Here is a 19,399-nt window from a genome sequence, read left to right as displayed (position 1 = left end):
AAAGGAGGTATGTGCATTAAAGAACCCCAAATAAAGTAGGTTTGGGAAAGGTTGAAGCCTATACAGTTTTCCGGTCTGACAGTCTGATGAACTACCTGTCCCTCCTCCGCTGTTGGTTAAGCTGCCTCCATGCAGGAGATCTGCTTTCTGTGTCGTCTGCATTGCTGTCTGTCTGTGTCTCTTCCTTGTGTGTCTTGCCTTTCATTTGGAAGCCCCCCCCCTCTCTCTTTCTCTCTGAGGCAAGGTTTCTCTGTGTAGTCTTGGCTGTCCTAGACTCACTTTGTAGACCAGGCTGGCCTCGAACTCACAGCGATCCACCTGCCTCTGCCTCCTGAGTGCTGGGATTAAAGGCGGGGGCCACCACACCCAGCTATAAGCTTCTCTTATTCAGATCAGATCTTTATCAATTTTGGTGGAATCCAATTTTCCACCACCTATGGAAATATAGGCAAAACCTCTTCCACAACATAATGTGTTTCCTGAGTTCCATTCTGATGTTAAAACATCTTTAAAGTGTATAGGTTGATCTAATGCAGTTTTCCCACTATCCAGTGTCTTCCAGCTAATCCTATCCCCCTTTCTGTTTATCAAGGTACAATTAGATCTTTATGCATCTACACAGTAACTAGACACTCAAGCATGCTCATTCCATGGCCAGTTCCATGCCAGGGAGCTGGCCTCCACTCCAGGGATCCAGGCTTCTTACCCATTGTCAATGGGCTGTTTAGCTTGATCCTCAATTCATTAGGTACCATAGGTTCACAATTAAGCATTTTCTGTTCTCTTAGTTCCTCTGTCCCTTATCTCTCAAGCCTTTGTATTATCATAGCTAATTTTGCTTGTAGAGCTATTTTTCAACCTTTTTTGTGAGGAAAAATATAAAGATTATAATTGACAGTAGAGAGGGATTTAGTCCTGTGGTCATAATTGCAATGAGTACTGTAATGGCCTTTTCAAGTAACCTTTCTATCCCCTCAATTCCCACCCTTGTTCTCAAGGGATCTGAAATAGAGTTTCCCATTAAAAAGATTTATTTATTTATTATTATGTATACCGTGTTCTGCCTGCATATGCACCTGCACGTCAGAAGAGGACATCAGATCTCATTATAGGTGGTTGTGAGCCACCATGGGAATTGAACCCAGGACCTTTGGAAGCACAGACAGTGCTCTTAGCCTCTGAGCCATCTCTCCAGCCTGAGCTTCCCGTTTTTAATGCAGGAAAAGTCTGTCTACGTAATTGAAATGTTCTTTCAGGGTGGCTTACGGTGATTCACTGTCCCAGAGGCTCCTGTATCGTTCATTGCTCCGGGCCCAAAGCTCTCAAAGTTCCTGCAGCTCTGAGGTCTCCCGAGTCTTTCTGGGTATCCAGCCAAACTTGAAGAACTGAATCTTCCTCTGGAAATGATCCCAGGTGAATTTCTCCTCTGTGGCTTTCTTTCAGATGTCTCCTGTCCTCTGCGATGTTTCTGTCAAATGTCCTCGGTGGCTGCAATGTTTGTGGGCTTCCTTCTTCTTCAGTCAGGTTGGGTTTTCTTTTCTTTTTTTTCTTTTTTTTTTTTTTTCTTTTGGTTTTTCGAGACAGGGTTTCTCTGTGTAGCCTTGGCCATCCTGGACTCACTTTGTAGACCAGGCTGGCCTCGACCTCACAGCGATCACCTGCCTCTGCCTCCTGAGTGCTGGGATTAAAGGCGTGCGCCACCACGCCCGGCTCAGGTTGGGTTTTCTTACCAACCATATTGATCGCAATATGGGAAAGAAACTTTTATTCACCTGTTTCAACACTGGCAATTACAGTCAATTCCATAAACTTTCCGAGCATATTTTTAAAAAGATTTTATTTATTTATTTATTTATTTTATGTATGTATGAGCTCCAGTTGCATGTACACCTGCAGGCCAAAAGAGGGCATCAGATCACATTATAAATGGTTGTGAGTCACGACGTGGTTGCAGAGAATTGAACTCAGATCCCTTGAAGAGCAGCTCTTAACTGCTGAGCCATCTCCAGGCTGTTAGCATACTGCCCCAGCCTGCCTAGCAACCTATGATGTCATTGTTACCTACCTGCCACTAGGAGTGGCCTTACCCAGGATTATAAAAGGATAAATCCACCTTGTCTCTCTCGTTTCTCTCTTCCTGTCTTGCTCTCTTACTTGTCTCTATCTCTCTGTCTCTGTTGCTCTCTGGGGCGCCTCCCTTCTCCTCCCACCCCCGCCCCATTCTCATATAATAAACTGCTCTATATCATATCTGTTGTGTGGTCCATATTTCATATTTCATATCTTATTTTTCATATTTAAAACAGGCCACTCAGAGAATTTCTTACATTAAATGCTTAACAAGATGCCAATTTCAGGAAGGCAGTTTTACCAGGAAAGTTTTACAGAGAGACAGTTTGCAGAGAGAGAAGCCAGACTGAATAAGTCAGCTGAGTTGAACCAGCCAGCCCAGAGCTCAGTAAGAACAAGAAATGGTGAGCTTATTAAGCAGTAAGTCTCAGAGGCTGAAAACATTCTAAGCCTTGGTTACACTGTACAGAGGCTAGAAGCTTCTAGGACCAGGCCTAGGTCAGCAGAAGGAGGCAATTAGCCTCCCAGACAATTCCCTCAGGAGAAGGAAAGTTCCTTTTACGAGTGTCTTTACCCCTAACAAAGCTCTCTGCCTAGAGGCATTCCATAGTTTGTTTTTTAGTGAAAGGCCTGGACTCTGACTCTTGGCATGCCCCTTTCCACCGAGCTGAACCTTGCCCACTACAAAGTGTCACTGGCCTAAGCTCCTCTTTCTGGGGCCTTCCATGAAAATGCTTGCAGAAAGCCGGGCGTGGTGGCGCACGCCTTTAATTCCAGCACTCAGGAGGCAGAGGCAGGCGGATCGCTGTGAGTTCGAGGCCAGCCTGGTCTACAAAGTGAGTCCAGGATGGCCAAGGCTACACAGAGAAACCCTGTCTCGAAAAACCAAAAAAAAAAAAAAAAAAAGAAAGAAAGAAAATGCTTGCAGAGTCTCTTAGGTTTTCTCTCCTTTGAGTCTCCCTCTCTCCTTCCCTGAATGGTCACTGAGCTTTCTTAGCCAGCCTAGACAGGTTTGGAAAGCAACTTTTTTTTTTTTTTTTTTAATCAGAGCAGTTGCAATATGAAGCGTTCCAAAAATCTTTAGCTTTCTGGAGTGGATCCCATGCTACGTGGTCAACTCTTCATTGTACACAAAGTTTGTTCGATGAACAAGAGTAACAAAATATTGTTCTTTCAAAAAAAATCATTATATTTATTTATGTATTTTATGTGTGTATGAGTGAGTGTGCGAACAAGCCATGGCACACACATGAAGGTCAGTGGACCAAATGTTGAAGTTGGTTCTCTCCTTCTATGTGAGTATTGTGACTACAACTCAGGTTTTCTTTCTTTTCTCTTTTTTGGTTTTTCAAGACAGAGTTTCTCCCAGGTGTGGTGGTGCACGCCTTTAATCCCAGCACTCGGGAGGCAGAGGCAGGTGGATCTCTGTGAGTTCGAGGCCAGCCTGGACTACAAAGCAAGTCTAGGACAGCCAAGACTACACAGAGAAACAAAAAACAAAAACAAAAACAAAAACAAAAAGACAGAGTTTCTGCGTGTGGCCTTTGCTGTCCTGGAACTTGCTCTGTAGACCAGGCTGGCCTCAAACTCAAAGAGATCTGCCTGCCTTTGTCTCCCAAGTGCTGGGATTACAGGTGTAGGCCACCACGCCTAACTCAGAACTAAGGTTTTCCAAGGGCTGTGGTGGTACACACCTTTAGTCCCAGCACTTGGGAGGCCCAGGCAGGTAGGTGGATGTGAGTTTAAGGCCAGCCTGGTCTACAAAGCTAGTCCAGGACTACACAGAGAAACCCTGTCTTGAAAAACCAAAACAAACAAACAAACAAACAAACAAAACAAACAAACAAACAAAAAAAAAGAAAAAGAAAGAACTCAGGTTTTCAGGCTTAGTGGCTAGCACCTTCACCTGCTGAGCCACCTCAATGGCTACTTTTTCTTTTTCTTTCTTTTCTTTTCTCTCTCTCTCTCTCTCTCTCTCTTTTTTTTTTTTTTGGTTTTTCGAGACAGGGTTTCTTTGTGTAGTCTTGACTGGACTCACTTTGTAGATCAGGCTGGCCTTGAACTCACAGCGATCTGCCTGCCTCTGCCTCCCAAGTGCTGAGATTAAAGGTGTGTGCCACCATCCCTCAGCTGCTACTTTTTCTTTTCTTTCATTGTTTTAGGACACAGGGTTTCATGTAGTCTAGGTTAGCCTCAAGTTCACTGTGTAGCCAAGGCTGCCCTTGATCTCTGCCCCCACCTTCCAAGTGTTGGGATTGTGGGCAAGTGGCACCACATCAATTATGAAAATACTAGGATTAACTTCAGGCTCTGTGTGTTCAGAGTTACATAAAACAGGTGAATTTTGAGTTTAGAATTGAATTCCATCCCCAAGATCTCTCATGTAGATGCAAATATTCCAGGTCCCAAATCCAAAGGGTTTTTTGGTTTGTTGTTTCTGTCCTCCTGGTTTTTGATAAGGAGGATTCAACTTGGAGTCTACAGTCCTCACTTATGTTAGTGCTTTAGTTCTGAAACTGCGTTGTGAGTTCTAATCCCCCAGGGCAAGCTGAGAGCAAGTGTTCTCCTGTGCAGGTAACCCCTAGTGAGGCCTCCTCTGGGGATGCATACCCTGTGCACCCCGTTTCTTCCTCTGCTCAAATGTTCCCCCACTGTCCTTTCTTTTCTTCTTAAAGATGTTGGTTTTTTTGTTTTTTGTTTTTGTTTTTTTAATTTGGTTTTTCCAGACAGGGTTTCTCTATGTAGATCTGGCTGTCCTGGAACTCATTCTGTAGACCAGGCTGACCTCAAATTCACAGAGATCTGCCTGCCTCTGCCTCCCAAGTGCTGGGATAAAATGCTTGCACCACCACCGCCCAGCTAAGATTTTAGTGTGTGTGTGTGTGTGTGTGTGTGTGTGTGTGTGTGTCTGTGTGTCTGTGTGTAGCTATCTGTATGTGTGTGGTACCTGAGACAACCAGGGGATGGCATCAGATTCTCTGGAGCTGGAGGTACAGGTGGCAGTAAATCCTCGGTGTGAGTGGTGGGAACAGAACTCAGATCCTCTGCAAGGGCAGCCAGTGCTCTTAACCACTGAGCAGTCTCTCCCAGCCACCCACCCCAGTGTCCTTTGCGATCTTCAGAGAGCACAGAACTTCAGAGCAGACGGTCCCGGTGCCATTCCTTCTTGTTCCAGGAGAGGGAGAAGTACCTTGCTCCCCAGCTGCAGGTAGAGCCAGAACCATCCACCTGGAGGAAGCCAGCATCTCCACACCGGCTCAGTTTCTCTCCATGCAGCCTGCCTCTCAAGCAATCTGTTCAGATGTCCAAGTTCAGACTCTTGACCTACCCCAGGCTGGCCTAAGTACCCCTGAAGTTAGCCATCATGTGGAGGGTCCCAATGAAGAGAGATAAAGGCCCGGGGAAGATGTGGTAGAAGAGGAGGGAGAGGTGAGTGTGTTATCTTGGGGGCACGTGTGATGGAAGGGCAGCAGTGGGTTAAAGTTAACACCAGACAATGATGCAATCACAGATTCCAAATTGAGTCAGGTCGCTTTAAGAAAGAAGTAGCTGTAATCTGAACCCTGCTGGACAGCTGGGTTGGGAGGCAGCTACTCCCGTCCCTGCTTGCCGGAGCCCCTCAGAGTGCAGGCTGAGCAGGACCTGGCTTGTGAGAGGAGTTGCCGCAGACCACAGGTAAGGCAGCTCCTGGTCCAGCCTGGGGAAGACAGATGGGAGAGGTCCCCTGGGTAGAGGAACTGGGAGGGGCAGGAGCACCCCAGAGAGTAGAAAAGAGGGGTGCAAAGAGGTAGAGGTGGAGATATAGTAGCCTCGGCAATTTAGGAACCAAGGTGAACAGATGAGAGGAAAGAGGGAATTGGGGAACGGAGGGCCGGGACGCTGTGATCCACTCACTTATATACCACTATGACAAAAGAAGAGGCAGGGTGGGGGATTTGAATGGAGTTTGGAAACAATGTGCACTGGGAAGCAGGGTGCTGGGTTCTGGGTCTGGACTGAGCAGTCCCCCAAAGGGGCTTGCACAGGCAGGGGCTCTCCCTGGAGTTCTTACACCAGCCATGAGGAAGGAAGGTGGTCTTCTGTAGCCCAGCCTGGCTCCACTCACTCAGCTTGCTGCTTTTCAGGGTGAACGGGTGCTGATTCCCCACTGGGAGGGGCAGCAGGCTGCCTGAGTCCTGCTGGGATGGGCTGCCCGCTGGGTCCTCGGTCCAACCTCCACCTTTTACCAAGCGAGCTGGGAGATAAGTGAGGTTACAGCCTCTTGCAAACAATAAGCGCCTCTTAGCCTAGCTGGTGTGTGGGGGTCTGGCTGCCCTGCGGAGGCCTTTTCACCTCCTGGGGCCAGCCACAGCAGGGAGTGGTCAAAGAAAAGAGACAGGCCTCCAAGTGCCAGCTGCTGTCTGGACCTCAGCAGCCCATCAGTTCAGCCTGCAGGCTGAGGGGGATGGGTGGGGACCAGGGAATTCCTGTCCCAGAGCTGGTGTTACTGGGGTGTTGGGAGGTGTAACTATGGGGTGTCTCAGGCTGATTCAGGTTCCAAGATTTCAGGAAAAAACAACAAAAAAACCCGTCCCAGGAGTGCGTGGTATAGACATGAGCCAGCCAGACTGGACCCCTGGAAACAGTCCTTGTGCCAGTGGAGGGCTGTGTCCTCCCCTGCACTGTCCACATGTCCACTGCCATGTGGCTTGAAGGCTGCTTGGTTCTGGGAGGAGGAGGAGGAGGCGGCAGTGGAGGGGGAGCAACATGTTTGTCTCCGGCTGGGTTTAATCTGAAACACATGTGCTGGCTCCCAATTGTCTTCTCAGCTTGGATGTGAGACCACAACATCCCGGTGTCTGTGCCTCTTGATGTGAGGCAGATGGAAAGGCCGCCCTTGGCTCAGAGGGGAGAGTCCTGATCGCCCTCCCAGTGCCCTCCTCCACCTGCAGCCCAGGAATCTGGTCTAGACACTGCCATTTGGACAGGGTGGCATCATTGTCCCCATGCCCGTGGCTACCCAATGGCTGCCTACCCAACCCACAGTCACTGCACCCAGGGCATTGCATGTGTCCCGGGAGGCCCCTGCTGTGGACCCCCACTTTCTTCCCCTTAGGGTCTCTATTTCCTTTATTCTTGTGACTTCAGGTAGAGAATTCAGACATTCCACGAACACCTGTTCTTGCTTATAGCTCTTGGGCCAGCCTTGGACCCCTGTGGCTCCCTATGCCCACGCGGCCCCCCACCCCAGCCTCAGTCCTAAGCTTACCCACGTGGTAACAATGATCTGCGAGTTAGATCCTGGGAGAACTCCAGGAGGTCCCATCTGCAAGCCCATCTCTTTTGCTTCCTGGAATAGGATGCCAAGGGGGACTGCCTCCTCCCCTCTCTCAACTGCTACCCACCCAGAGGGACCAGAGGTGCCTTTCTGTAAACCTCTCTGGTAATTCAGCACTGGGAGGCTGTTGCCTGTGGTGGGTGGGGCCTAGATCTGTGTCACTTTCTGTTGTTCCAGTGGGTTTTCTCCCTGAGCAGCTGGGTGGCAGTGGCACTGGAGGAGAACACAGAGGTCCCTAGAACTCCCACGGGGAGATCGGCTATAGATGAGGGGTTAGAAAGAGGCAGGTTTGTTCCCTCTGGTAGTGCTGGAGGCAGAGAGCCTTTCTTTTCTTGCCCTTCTTGCACTACAGTTGTGTAGTCGCTTAGCTTTATTAAGTGGCTGACTCTTTATTAAGGATCTTAGCCGTCGACTGCAGACTGCGCTCCTAACTTTTCAGAGTAAACTTTGTTCTGGGAAGTCAGAAAAGATAGTGATGTGTGTGTCTGGTGGGAGATGGCAAGTGTAGATAAAAAGCTAATGATGGAGCAGAGGGGGGCACTTCAGGGTGTGTGTGCTATAGGATGATGGAGCAGGGGGGCACTTCAGGGTGTGTGTGCTGTAGGATGATGGAGCAGGGGGGCACTTCAGGGTGTGTGTGCTGTAGGATGATGGAGCAGAGGGGGCACTTCAGGGTGTGTGTGCTGTAGGATGATGGAGCAGAGGGGGCACTTCAGCGTGTGTGCTCTGTAGGATGATGGAGCAGGGGGGCACTTCAGGGTGTGTGTGCTGTAGGATGATGGAGCAGAGGGGGCACTTCAGGGTGTGTGTGCTGTAGGATGATGGAGCAGAGGGGGCACTTCAGGGTGTGTGCTCTGTAGGATGATGGAGCAGAGGGGGCACTTCAGGGTGTGTGTGCTGTAGGATGATGGAGCAGAGGGGCACTTCAGGGTGTGTGTGCTGCAGGATGATGGAGCAGGGGGGGCACTTCAGGGTGTGTGTGCTGTAGGATGATGGAGCAGAGGGGGCACTTCAGGGTGTGTGTGCTGTAGGATGATGGAGCAGAGGGGGCACTTCAGGGTGTGTGTGCTGCAGGATGATGGAGCAGGGGGGGCACTTCAGGGTGTGTGTGCTGTAGGATGATGGAGCAGGGGGGCACTTCAGGGTGTGTGTGCTGTAGGATGATGGAGCAGGGGGGGCACTTCAGGGTGTGTGTGCTGTAGGATGATGGAGCAGAGGGGCACTTCAGGGTGTGTGTGCTGTAGGATGATGGAGCAGGGGGGCACTTCAGGGTGTGTGTGCTGTAGGATGATGGAGCAGGGGAGCACTTCAGCGTGTGTGTGCTGTAGGATGATGGAGCAGGGGGGCACTTCAGGGTGTGTGTGCTGTAGGATGATGGAGCAGGGGGGCACTTCAGGGTGTGTGTGCTGTAGGATGATGGAGCAGGGGGGGCACTTCAGGGTGTGTGTGCTGTAGGATGATGGAGCAGGGGGGCACTTCAGGGTGTGTGTGCTGTAGGATGATGGAGCAGGGGGGGCACTTCAGGGTGTGTGTGCTATAGGATGATGGAGCAGGGGAGCACTTCAGGGTGTGTGTGCTGTAGGATGATGGAGCAGGGGGGCACTTCAGGGTGTGTGTGCTGTAGGATAGGTGGAAGGCACACTAGCACAGGCAGTGGTCTTTGTTGAGTCTAAGATGACCTTTTCCTGTGGACCTCATCCTTCACCCCTGACTTGATTTCAGGGGAGCACAGGGACGTTGTTCAAGGACCCACAGTCCAGATTTCAATTTTATCTTGTGATCCAAGTGTCAGAGCAGAGTCTGGGTAGAAAGGCCACTGTGTAGGGAGGTGGTGGGATGTGAGAGGTCTCACGAACAATTGGTGTTTTGTTTAACATGAAGGAAGGAAGGGCGGCTCTGGGGCTGACAGCTGTCTCCATGCTGGGAGGGAGAAAACATGCCAGCTCTCAGAGCAGATGCTGGCCAGCTGAAGGGACAACTGAGAGCATCCTGAGCTCTGGAGCTGCTAGGATATGTCTAGACACATGTAGTTGTGCACGTTCAGGGCCAGCCTAAATATACCAGGGTTGTCTCAAAAACAAAAAAAATCTAAAATTTAGCCCTCAGCTGGGCATGGTGGCACACGCCTTTAATTCCAACACTGGAGGCAGAGGCAGGCAGATCTCTGAGTTAGAGGCCAGCCTGGTCTACAAAGCCAGTCTAGGACAGCCAAGACTACACAAAGAAACTCTGTCTCAAAAAACCAATAAAATAAAATAAAATTTAGCCCTTGTAGCAGTGGGCAGGTTCTACTACACAGGAGGGGAGTTACTCTTTAAACAGCTATGAAGACCCAGGGACAAGGTTCGATCCCAGGCAGCCCTACTCCACACCCACTTAACTAAGGAAAGAATGGAAGAAAGGGGTCAAGGCAAGCCTGGTGGCACACACTTGGAATTCCAGTACCCAGGAGGCAGATGGAGGAGGGTAGCTCCAAGTCTAAGGCTAGCCTGGGCTACATAGGCAAGATCTTATCTTAAAAAAAAAAAAAAAAAAAAAAAAAAAAGAGGGTGGATGGAGACAGGCCGACAGGACCAAATGTCCTTATCATAGGCTCTTGGCCAGAGAACTTTTGGTGGATAGCAGGGCTAGCCCAGATGTTCTGTACATCTATGAAGACCTGGGTTCTGCTCCCTTCCTGAGCCAGGGCTCCAAATCCTGGCTGTGTGGCTCCATAGAAAAGCCTTGATGTGTGCTTGTGCTAAACCATTTTCTTGAGGCCAGAAGAGCCTGCTGCGGGGTCTTCACTGCTCTGGAGCTTAAGTTGGAAGCTAGGTCTTCTGATAGGAACCACCATGGAGGGTACAGCTCACAGTGGAGTGGCAGGCACAGCGTGGGGAAGGCGCTCGCCCTGCCTGGCTCTGTGCAGGGTGTGGTGGCAGGGCAGGGGGTGGGTGAGGGGAGTTGCTTGCCCTCTTGTTTCTCTTGTAGTCCCGGGATGCAGGCCCTGGTGCTATTCCTCTGGACTGGAGCCCTGCTTGGGCACGGCAGCAGCCAGAACGTCCCCAGCAGCTCTGAGGTCAGTAGAGTGGGTAGGTGGGGGCAGCCGCTCGCTGTTCAGCCCCTCCGTGGCAGGCAGCAGAGGAAACAGCGCAGGGAGGCAGCTCTGGGTCCAGGCTGGGCTCTGGCCATCACTCCTCTAGGCTTTGGTTTCTCTGGCAGCAAGACAGGAGTATCTGGCCTCCCCTTTTGGGGTATGGAAAAAGTAGGGGTAGAGGCCATGTCACACAAGGGACAAGGTGGCTGGGATTATGAGTGATAGACCTGGGCTTTCTTGAGCTGTAAATTTGGATTAGGGCTTAGTGACCTTAGACGATACTGTCTTGCCACTGTGGCCATCCACTTATTCCTTATCTATTAACTGCCCCACTCCCTGTTGGGCATATACAAGTGCTGTGTTACTGAGCCCCATCCACTCTGAAGGTGGTGGGTATGGATAGAAATATAAAAATCCCAGCCTCTGCCCCCTAAAATCCCAGCCCTCAAGAGGCAAGGGCAGGTGGATCTCTGTGAGTTTGAGGCTGGCCTTGTCGACATAGTGAGTTCCAGGACAGCCAGGGCCATTTAGTAAAGGGATTTTAATCTAGCAACTTGGCTACTCTGGCTAGAATATAGACATTCCTTTAATCCCAGGAGACGGAGGCAAGCAGATCCCCGAGCTCAAGGCCAGCTTTGTAGAGAACAAATTTCAGGTAAAGAAAAGCTTCGGTCCAGGCATGATGGTACACAGCGGTAACCCCAGCACTCAGGAGACAGAGGAGAGCAGATTTCTGAGTTCTAGTCAGTTCTGTTCAGGCAGTTTGGTTGAGTCAGTAAGTTGAGAGGCAGTGCAGTAGAGTTGAATTTGTGGAAGTTTAGTTTGTGAAATTCAGAGGCAGTTTTGTTTTGTTTTGTTTTTTGAGACAGGGTTTCTCTGTGTAGCCTTGACTGTCCTAGATTCACGTTGTAGACCAGGCTGGCCTCGAACTCACAGAGATCTGCCTGCTTCTGGTTTTCTGAGTGCTGGGGTTCCAGGTGTGCACCATGGAGCCTGGCTTTCAGAATCAGTTTTTACCGGGGAGTTTTACAGAGAGAGGTGACTTAAAAGAGAGAGGGAGGAGGTAGTTTCATCGGGACAATTGTACAGAAAGAACAAACTAGACACAGGTGAAGACAGAGTAGCTCAGAGAAAGAAAAGGAAACAGAAGATTAGCATATATTGCCAAAGTCAGTATGATGCCAAGCAGAGCAATTCAGTCAGAGGCTAAGACAGAAGCCAGATTGAATCAGTCAGCTAGGAGAAGAGTGTGAGCCAGACAACTGAGTTAAACCAGCCAGCAAGAGTTCAGAAAGAACTAGAAAATGTGAGCTTATTCAGCAGTAAGTCTCAGAGGCTAAAAACATTCTAGGCCTATATAAGAATCTAGAAGTGTCCAGAACTGGGCCTAGATTAGCAGATGTGATGACAATGACATCAGGCAAATAAAAATTACAGTTACAATATATATAGTGCGATCCTGTCTCAAAAACAAAACAAAAACCCAACCCAAAAAGCAACAGGAACTGCAGATGTAGCTGGGTGGCAACACTTTCCTAACATATGTAAGACCCCGGCTTCCATCGATGGCCCTGGAAACAAAACAAAACAGCAGCCAGCTGATGAGGAAGTGGTTGACACTGAAAAACAGATCAGAAAACTACAAATTCCCTTCGGGTACAGTCGGAGGAGATGTCTTGTCAGGAAAGACAGGAAGGGTGTCAGAGCAGAACCTATGCAAACTAGAACAGTCAGAAAGGAGGGGTGTGGTCTGAGGACAGGTTTCTTTGTGGTGATGCAGGTCCCTGCAGAGAGAGGTGGGGGGGGGCAGGGGGTGGGGGGAGGAAGGGAGAGGGAGAGAGAGAGAGACACGGGGGGGGGGGGGGAGAGACACGGAGAGAGAGACATGGAGAGAGAGAGACATGGAGAGAGAGAGAGATGGGGAGAGACAGAAAGACAGACACACGGAGACAGAGACAGAGAGAGCAGAGAGACAGAAAGAGAGAGAGAGAGAGAGAGAGAGACAGACAGACAGACAGACAGACAGTGTGTTTATAGGCCAGAAGTCAACCCACAGTCATTCCTAAGGTGCTGTCTGCCTTGGTTTCTGAAACAAGACCCTTCACTGGCCTGTTAGTCTAGGCTGCCCGGCTGCCCGGCTCTGCCTGCCCAGTGCTGAGGTCACAAGCAGGCACCACATGCCTGGCTCCTTTTCTGTGGTTTCTGGGGATTGAACCCGCGTCCTCATGCTTGCAGGCCAGCACTTTATTGACTGAGCTAGCTCCCCTCCCTTACCATTTTTATTTTAAAGTGAGCCAGGCTTCTGAGAGCACACACTCATTCTGACCTTGGACAAATGGCCCCGGGGACCAGAGGACAACCCCAACCAGGAAGTGAGGACATTCACTGTGCCTCCCCACTGGTGCTTGTATTCTAACCCAGGGCTCCCCAGCTCCCACGGGGGAGCCAGTGGAGGAGGATGACCCCTTCTTCAAGGTCCCTGTGAACAAGTTGGCAGCAGCCGTTTCCAACTTCGGCTATGACCTCTACCGCCTGCAGTCCAGCGCCAGCCCAACTGCCAACGTTCTGCTGTCTCCACTCAGTGTGGCCACGGCTCTCTCTGCCCTTTCTCTGGGTGAGTGTCAACTGGAAAAGGCTTCAGTGGACCTGAATCCCCCCCACCCTGAGTCTCCATGCCTCTGCTGCCAGGGGAACCAGAAACAAGAGGTGGGGGGCTTCACATGCAATTCCTAGCACTTTATGATAAGTGACGCTCAATCCTCGGTGCCTGGAGTGGACTCCTATTGTGTGCCAGTCATTTACCCAGGTTCTGGGGGTACAGCTGCCATGAGTAGGCCTCCGTTCCTCCTCATAATGGTGTAGGTAGCCATGGGAGAACCTCAGGGACGACATCCTCTCCTTTCTAATGGCCTGTTTTAGAGATTTACCTAGCAATGCAGTCATTCTTTCTTCAGTACTCTGAAGCTTTTTGTGTAGCTAAAACATCTGCAATCCTGGCTTCCTCAGGCTCTCAGAAGACAAAAGACTGGTGTATAGCATCCCTGTCCTGATGCGGGCCCCTTGGGCAGTTATGAAGCCCACCTTCCTTTTCCCTCTGGCAGGAGCTGAACAGCGAACAGAATCCGTAATTCATCGGGCCCTCTACTATGACCTGCTCAGCTCCCCTGACCTCCACAGCACCTACAAGGAACTTCTTGCCTCTGTTACCACCCCTACGAAGAACCTCAAGAGTGCTTCCCGAATTGTGTTTGAGAGGAGTCAGTAGGCCACCCCCACCCCACCCCACCTCTCGAAGTCTGTGTAATCCAGTGTTGCCCCTGTTTCCCAAGTACAGGCACGTGCCATTGCACTCAGTTGCTTTTCTGGCCTGGGTTGCCTGTATGCTCTGTGCTGGGGGTTTTGTCTCAACAATAGGCTGTGTGTGCTCGGGCCAGGCCTGCCTGGCACTGGTGGGCAGGAAAGGGCTTGTGAGACCACAGAGAATTAGAGAGAGGAAGTGGGCTGTGGGAGCCAGCTGGAGTGTCTGGGGAGGACAGTAATATGAAGGGGGAAGCAGTGGGTGGAAGCCATTGTTTGGCACCCAGTGTTTGGGCAAAGCTGGCAGATGCCCCAGCAAGTGAAGGGAAGATGCTGGGCAGGAGGTTGGGGTCTGGCATGCTCTCAAAGCGAAGATGCTGCTGGGTCAGCTCTCATACACGGATCTTTGCTTCCTCCCAAGAGCTGCGAGTGAGATCCAGCTTTGTCGCCCCTCTGGAGAAGTCCTATGGGACCCGGCCCAGGATCCTCACTGGCAACCCTCGCGTAGACCTTCAGGAGATTAACAACTGGGTGCAGGCCCAGATGAAAGGGAAAATTGCTCGGTCCACAAGGGAGATGCCCAGTGCCATCAGCATCCTCCTCCTCGGCGTGGCTTACTTCAAGGGTGAGGGCTTCCTGTCTTTGGCCAAGGGAGGATGGTAGGTGTGTGGTGATCGTGAACGCAGGTGCAATGCCAGAGGAGGATCTGAAAACCCTGGGTGCTTGCAGCACATTCTGCTTACCGTTCACCAAGTGTCTCTGAGTTATTTGACAAGTGAAATGGCTGAGTGGGGCTGGGCACAGATCTCTGGCTTTTGCTTTTTTTTTTTTTTTTAAGATTTATTTATTTATTATTGTATATACAATGCTCTGCCTGCATGTACACTTGCAGGCCAGAAGAGAGTATCAGATCAGATCACATTACAGATGGCTGTGAGCCACCATGTGGTTGCTGGGAATTGAACTCATGACCTCTGGAAGAGCAGTCAGTGCTCTTAACCACTGAGCCATCTCTCCAGCCCAGATCTCTCTGGCTTTTGAACTGGACCAGGTTTAACCCTGGCTTTGCCCTGGGAGCCACAGAGCCCTGTGTAAGTTTCTCCTGAGCCTGTCTCCTCATCTTTGCTATGTGGATTACACACCTGCTTTACAGACACTTTGTACAATACCTGCTGTCTTGTTCTCACAGCAGCCCTGTACTCCTCCTAGAGCCCTAGGCGTGCTCAGGGAACTGCTGTCGGTTACCTGTCACCACTCTTCAGGAGCCCTTCCCCATGCCTCGCATGAGATCCACTTTGTTCATAAAAGGGCTTAGGGGCAGGAATGGTTTGACCAGCTTTCCTCTTCAAATGCTTTGTGACCATCTTTCAGAGCAGCAGCAAGAGTGGATGGCTTAACCTAGAGGAAAGAAAGGCCTGGGCCTTCCCACTTCCAGCACAGCCCAGCATATTAAAGGCCACCTCAGACAGAAGGAGCTTGGTGATCCAAGTCACAGCGGGAACACCCGCTTATTTCCATGCGAGTTTGCGTGGGGAAGGCAGCCAGCACCTGTGGTCCCTGGACCACACACGCTGGGCCCCAGCAGCTCCTGTGTCCATGTTGAGGACAACTCAGGTTTCTTTGGCCAGGGGAGACACAGCATGGCTCTGTGGTCTTTCTGGCGACAGTGGCTCAGGACACTCCATTTGTTTCCTTCCAGGGCAGTGGGTAACAAAGTTTGACTCGCGAAAGACGACCCTCCAGGATTTTCATTTGGATGAGGACAGGACTGTCAGAGTCCCCACGATGTCAAATCCTAAGGCCATCTTACGATATGGCTTGGACTCTGATCTCAACTGCAAGGTGTGTTGGGATGGGTGGGGTGGGAGTGGGGTCAGAGGGGGGCAAGGTTGGCATGGAAGGGACGGCCACTGGGCTCTGCAGCCTATCTGAATTTTGCTGTGTGGCTTTGGGTAAATTAGTAATGTGTCTGGGCTTTTCCTTTTCCTTAAGCAGAGTGAGAATTAGGGTATCAGACCTTATTCTCCCAGGGTTTGTTGTAAGGACCAAAGTCCTGAAAATGAGTTGAGGATGGTGACACCCACCTGTAACCCCAGCAGTCAGGAGGCTGAGGGAAGGTGATTAGGCGCCTACCCTGAATGGTATTTTGAGACCATCTCAAAACACAAAAATGGGCTGGAATGATGGCTCAGTGGTTAAGAGAACTCGCTGTTTTTTTTTTTTTTTTCCAGAGGACTCAGGTTCGATTCTCAGCACCCACAGGGCAGCTTACAACCATCTGTAATTCCAGGTCCAGGGGATCCAATATCATCTTCTGGCCTTTGCAGACACAGACCAGGCATGTCTATGGTGCACAGACAGACATGCGGGCCACCACACATACTCATAAAATAAAAAAACAGACGAGGCACTCACCAGGGTGTACCTCAGTGGTAAATGCTTGCTTAGTATGAGCAAGGCCCTGGGTTTAATCCTCAGTCCTGCCGAAAACAAAAGCAAGAAAAAAAAAAAAAAAAAAAAAAAAAGAACAACTTGACACTCAAATGTTTATTCATTCGCGCCCCCCCCCCCCCCGGGTGGTTTCAAGGCAGGGTTTCTCTGTGTAACCTTGGCTGTCCTAGATTCATTTTATAGACCAGGCTGGCCTCAAAGTCATAGCAATTTGCCTGCCTCTGCCTCCCAAGTGCTGGGATTGAAGGCATGTGCCACAGCACCCAGCTCGCTCTTTCTTTTCTTTTTTAAAGATTTATTTATTGTGTATACAGTGCTCTGCCTGCATATACACCTGCATGACAGAAGAGGGCATCAGATCACATTACAGATGTTTGTGAGCCACCATGTGGTTGCTGGGAATTGAACTCAGGACCTCTGGAAGAACAGTCAGTGCTCTTAACCTCTGAGCCATCTCTCCAGCCCATTCTTTCTTTCTTCTTGAGACAGAGCTTCATGTGGCCCAGGCTGGCCTCAAACTCACTAGCTGAGGACAATCTTGAGGCCCTGATCTTTCTGACTCTACCTCCCAAGTGCTGGCATGGTAGGCATGTGTCACCACCCTGGTCCCCTGGTTAATGCAGCACTGGGGACCAATCTGTGTGTATGTTGGGCAAGCGCTCTACCAACGGAGAACAGCCCCAGTCCAAGTCTTTTCTTGACAGCTTCTCTCTTTAGAATTAAGAAGCAAATTCTGGCGAACTTGTCACAAATGTCACACGCTGACATTCTGCTGCTATCAGCGTACCTGATTTCTTTCAGTTCTAAATCAGTACTTATTAACCTTTTCTAGGCTATGGCTTCTTTGGAAATCTAAGTACCTGAAACAGTGGGATGTGGTGGTGCACACCTTTAACCAGAAAACCAGAACAGCATAATAAAGACCTATCTCAAAAAAAAAAAAAAAAGAAAAAAAAAAGGAAAGAAAGCCTGAAACACTCTAGAGAAATGACATTTCTGTTTATGTTTGCATGAGGCTCTGGGAGGCTTTGACACTGTGTTCTATGGGCCTTAGATTAAGAACTTCTCTTCAAAGTATCTGTTTTACTGTTCATTGCTGGTTCAACGCTTTGCCCGAGTGCTAGCAGAGGCTCTGGGAGAACATTCCATTCCAGCTTCTGAGAACCAGGTCTTGGTTAGTGTGGTCAACTTGACACAATCGAGTCACTTAGAAGAGTGAGCCTCAGTTGACATAACACTCCCACCAGACTAGCCTCTGGGCAAACCTGTGGGGCACCTTCTTGATTAGTAATTGATGTGGGAGAGCCCAGCCCATTACGGGTGGTGCCACTCCTCGGCAAGTGGTTCTGGATGGCATAAAAAACCAGGCTAACAAGCCATGGGGGAGCAAGCCAGAGAGCAGCGTTCCTCCATGGTTCTTACCCTAAGTCCTTAGTGATAAGAGTGTGACCTGAAAGTTGTAAGATGAAATAAACCCTTTCCGGGCTGGAGGGGTGGCTCAGAGGCTAAGAGCACTATCTTCCAAAGGTCCTGAGTTCAATTCCCAGCCACCACAAGGTGGCTCGCAACCATCTCTAATGAGATCTGGAGATCTGGTGCCCTCTTCTGGCGTCCAGGCACACAGGGGGCCAGAATATTGTGTAAATAATAAATAAATAAAACCTTAAAAAAGAGAGAGAGAGAGAGAAAAAGAAAAAGAAAAACAAACCTTTCCCTTGCCAAGTTGCTTTTGGCCACATTTTATCACAGCAATAGAAACCCTAACTAAGACAAACCATAAAGAAAAATTTGTTCATCAGACTTCTGTGGACATTAGGTTGAGAAGAAAACTGCCTACCCATGGGAGGCCTGCTAGAAACCAGTAGAAGGCAACTGCTGCAAGGCTGAGGCCAGGGGTACACAAGGCTGGGGCCCTGCGCCGGCAGAGGGAAAGGCAACTGTTGGCATCTAGGGCTCCCGGCTCAGGACTGACCCGCGAGCTTCTCTGTTGTCTTAGATTGCCCAGCTGCCCTTGACAGGGAGCACCAGCCTCATCTTCTTCCTGCCCCTGGCGGTGACCCAGAACTTGACCATGATAGAGGAGAGCCTCACCTCTGAGTTCATTCATGACATCGACCGAGAGCTGAAGACTATCCAGGCCACGCTGACTGTCCCCAAGCTGAAGCTGAGCTATGAAGGCGAAGTCACCAAGACTCTGCAGGAGATGAGTATGCTTGCGGGGCTGCTCTGCTCTTGGCGCCCGAGTCTTTGAGCCTCCCACCTTGCTAATGGAACTGAGTCCCATGGCTTTATAGGGTGGCGTGGGGGCGGGGGGACTTGCTACACTGTTATCGGGGAAGGGAACACAGAACTGCCTTCCCGCCAGACTCAGTCCTTGGTCCCATAAGTACATATCCCATGACAGCCCAGAACACTGTTTCCCAGGCCAGGTCTGGCTTTAGCCTTGCTGGCTCTATCCTCTAGGGTAGCTCCAGTAGGTCAATGAGCCTGTAATGGGCCAGAGTGTCTCATACCACTCCCAGCTTGCTTGCTTGCCTCTCTCGGTTTCCTTCTTGAGTGCGTGCGTGCGTGCGTGCGTGTAGTGTTAATGGAATCTCTCCCAACCTCTGCAGAGCTCCAGCCCTTGTTTGAGTCACCTGACTTCAGCAGGATCACAGGCAAGCCTGTGAAGCTCACCCACGTGGAACACAGGGCTGCTCTGGAGTGGAACGAGGAGGGGGCAGGAAGCAGCCCCAACCCAGGCCTCCAGCCTGTCCGCCTCACCTTCCCGCTGGACTATCACCTCAACCGACCTTTTATCTTCGTCCTGAGGGACACGGACACGGGGGCCCTTCTCTTCATAGGCAAAATCCTGGACCCCAGGGGCACTTAATGTTCCAGCGCTCCGGAAGGGAACCCTAGAGGGATGGCTGGTTGCACAATCATTCCAGGAAGGCTGCCCTGTAGCTTCAATGTACCCTTTGCAATAAAAGCTCTTCTTAATTTTTGCTTTCTTCCTTCTCCTGTTTGAAGCTACGTTTAGTATGGAGGGAAATTGGTTCTTATGAATTCAAAGACTTGTAACCAGCTCTGCTTAAGCTCTGCCAAAGTCACCACTTTCCATTTCTCAGTGTGCTGGGAACCTAGGAGGACTAGTGTACAACCCCGGTTGGGTACCCTACCCCCAATTACTGAAACTTGTGGGGTCC

At 50.2% G+C, this 19,399-nt stretch overlaps 1 protein-coding gene across 1 annotated transcript; it reads left to right on the top strand.

Annotated features, from left to right (window-relative positions):
* The first annotated feature begins 5,638 nt into the window (after positions 1-5,638).
* Serpinf1 (serpin family F member 1) lies at positions 5,639-19,193 on the top strand. Its single transcript, XM_051157955.1, has 8 exons — positions 5,639-5,745; positions 10,358-10,445; positions 12,885-13,077; positions 13,565-13,720; positions 14,182-14,385; positions 15,460-15,602; positions 18,208-18,418; positions 18,824-19,193. The coding sequence occupies exons 2-8, from the start codon at positions 10,365-10,367 to the stop codon at positions 19,081-19,083; spliced, it is 1,248 nt and encodes a 415-aa protein (XP_051013912.1). The 5' UTR covers positions 5,639-5,745; positions 10,358-10,364; the 3' UTR covers positions 19,084-19,193.
* The last annotated feature ends 206 nt before the right edge of the window (positions 19,194-19,399 follow it).

Source organism: Acomys russatus, chromosome 16 (assembly GCF_903995435.1).
Source record: "Acomys russatus chromosome 16, mAcoRus1.1, whole genome shotgun sequence".
Taxonomy (NCBI): Eukaryota; Metazoa; Chordata; class Mammalia; order Rodentia; family Muridae; genus Acomys; species Acomys russatus.
Note: the sequence above shows the minus strand (reverse complement) of the source record. Positions and strands in the feature narration are given on the sequence as shown.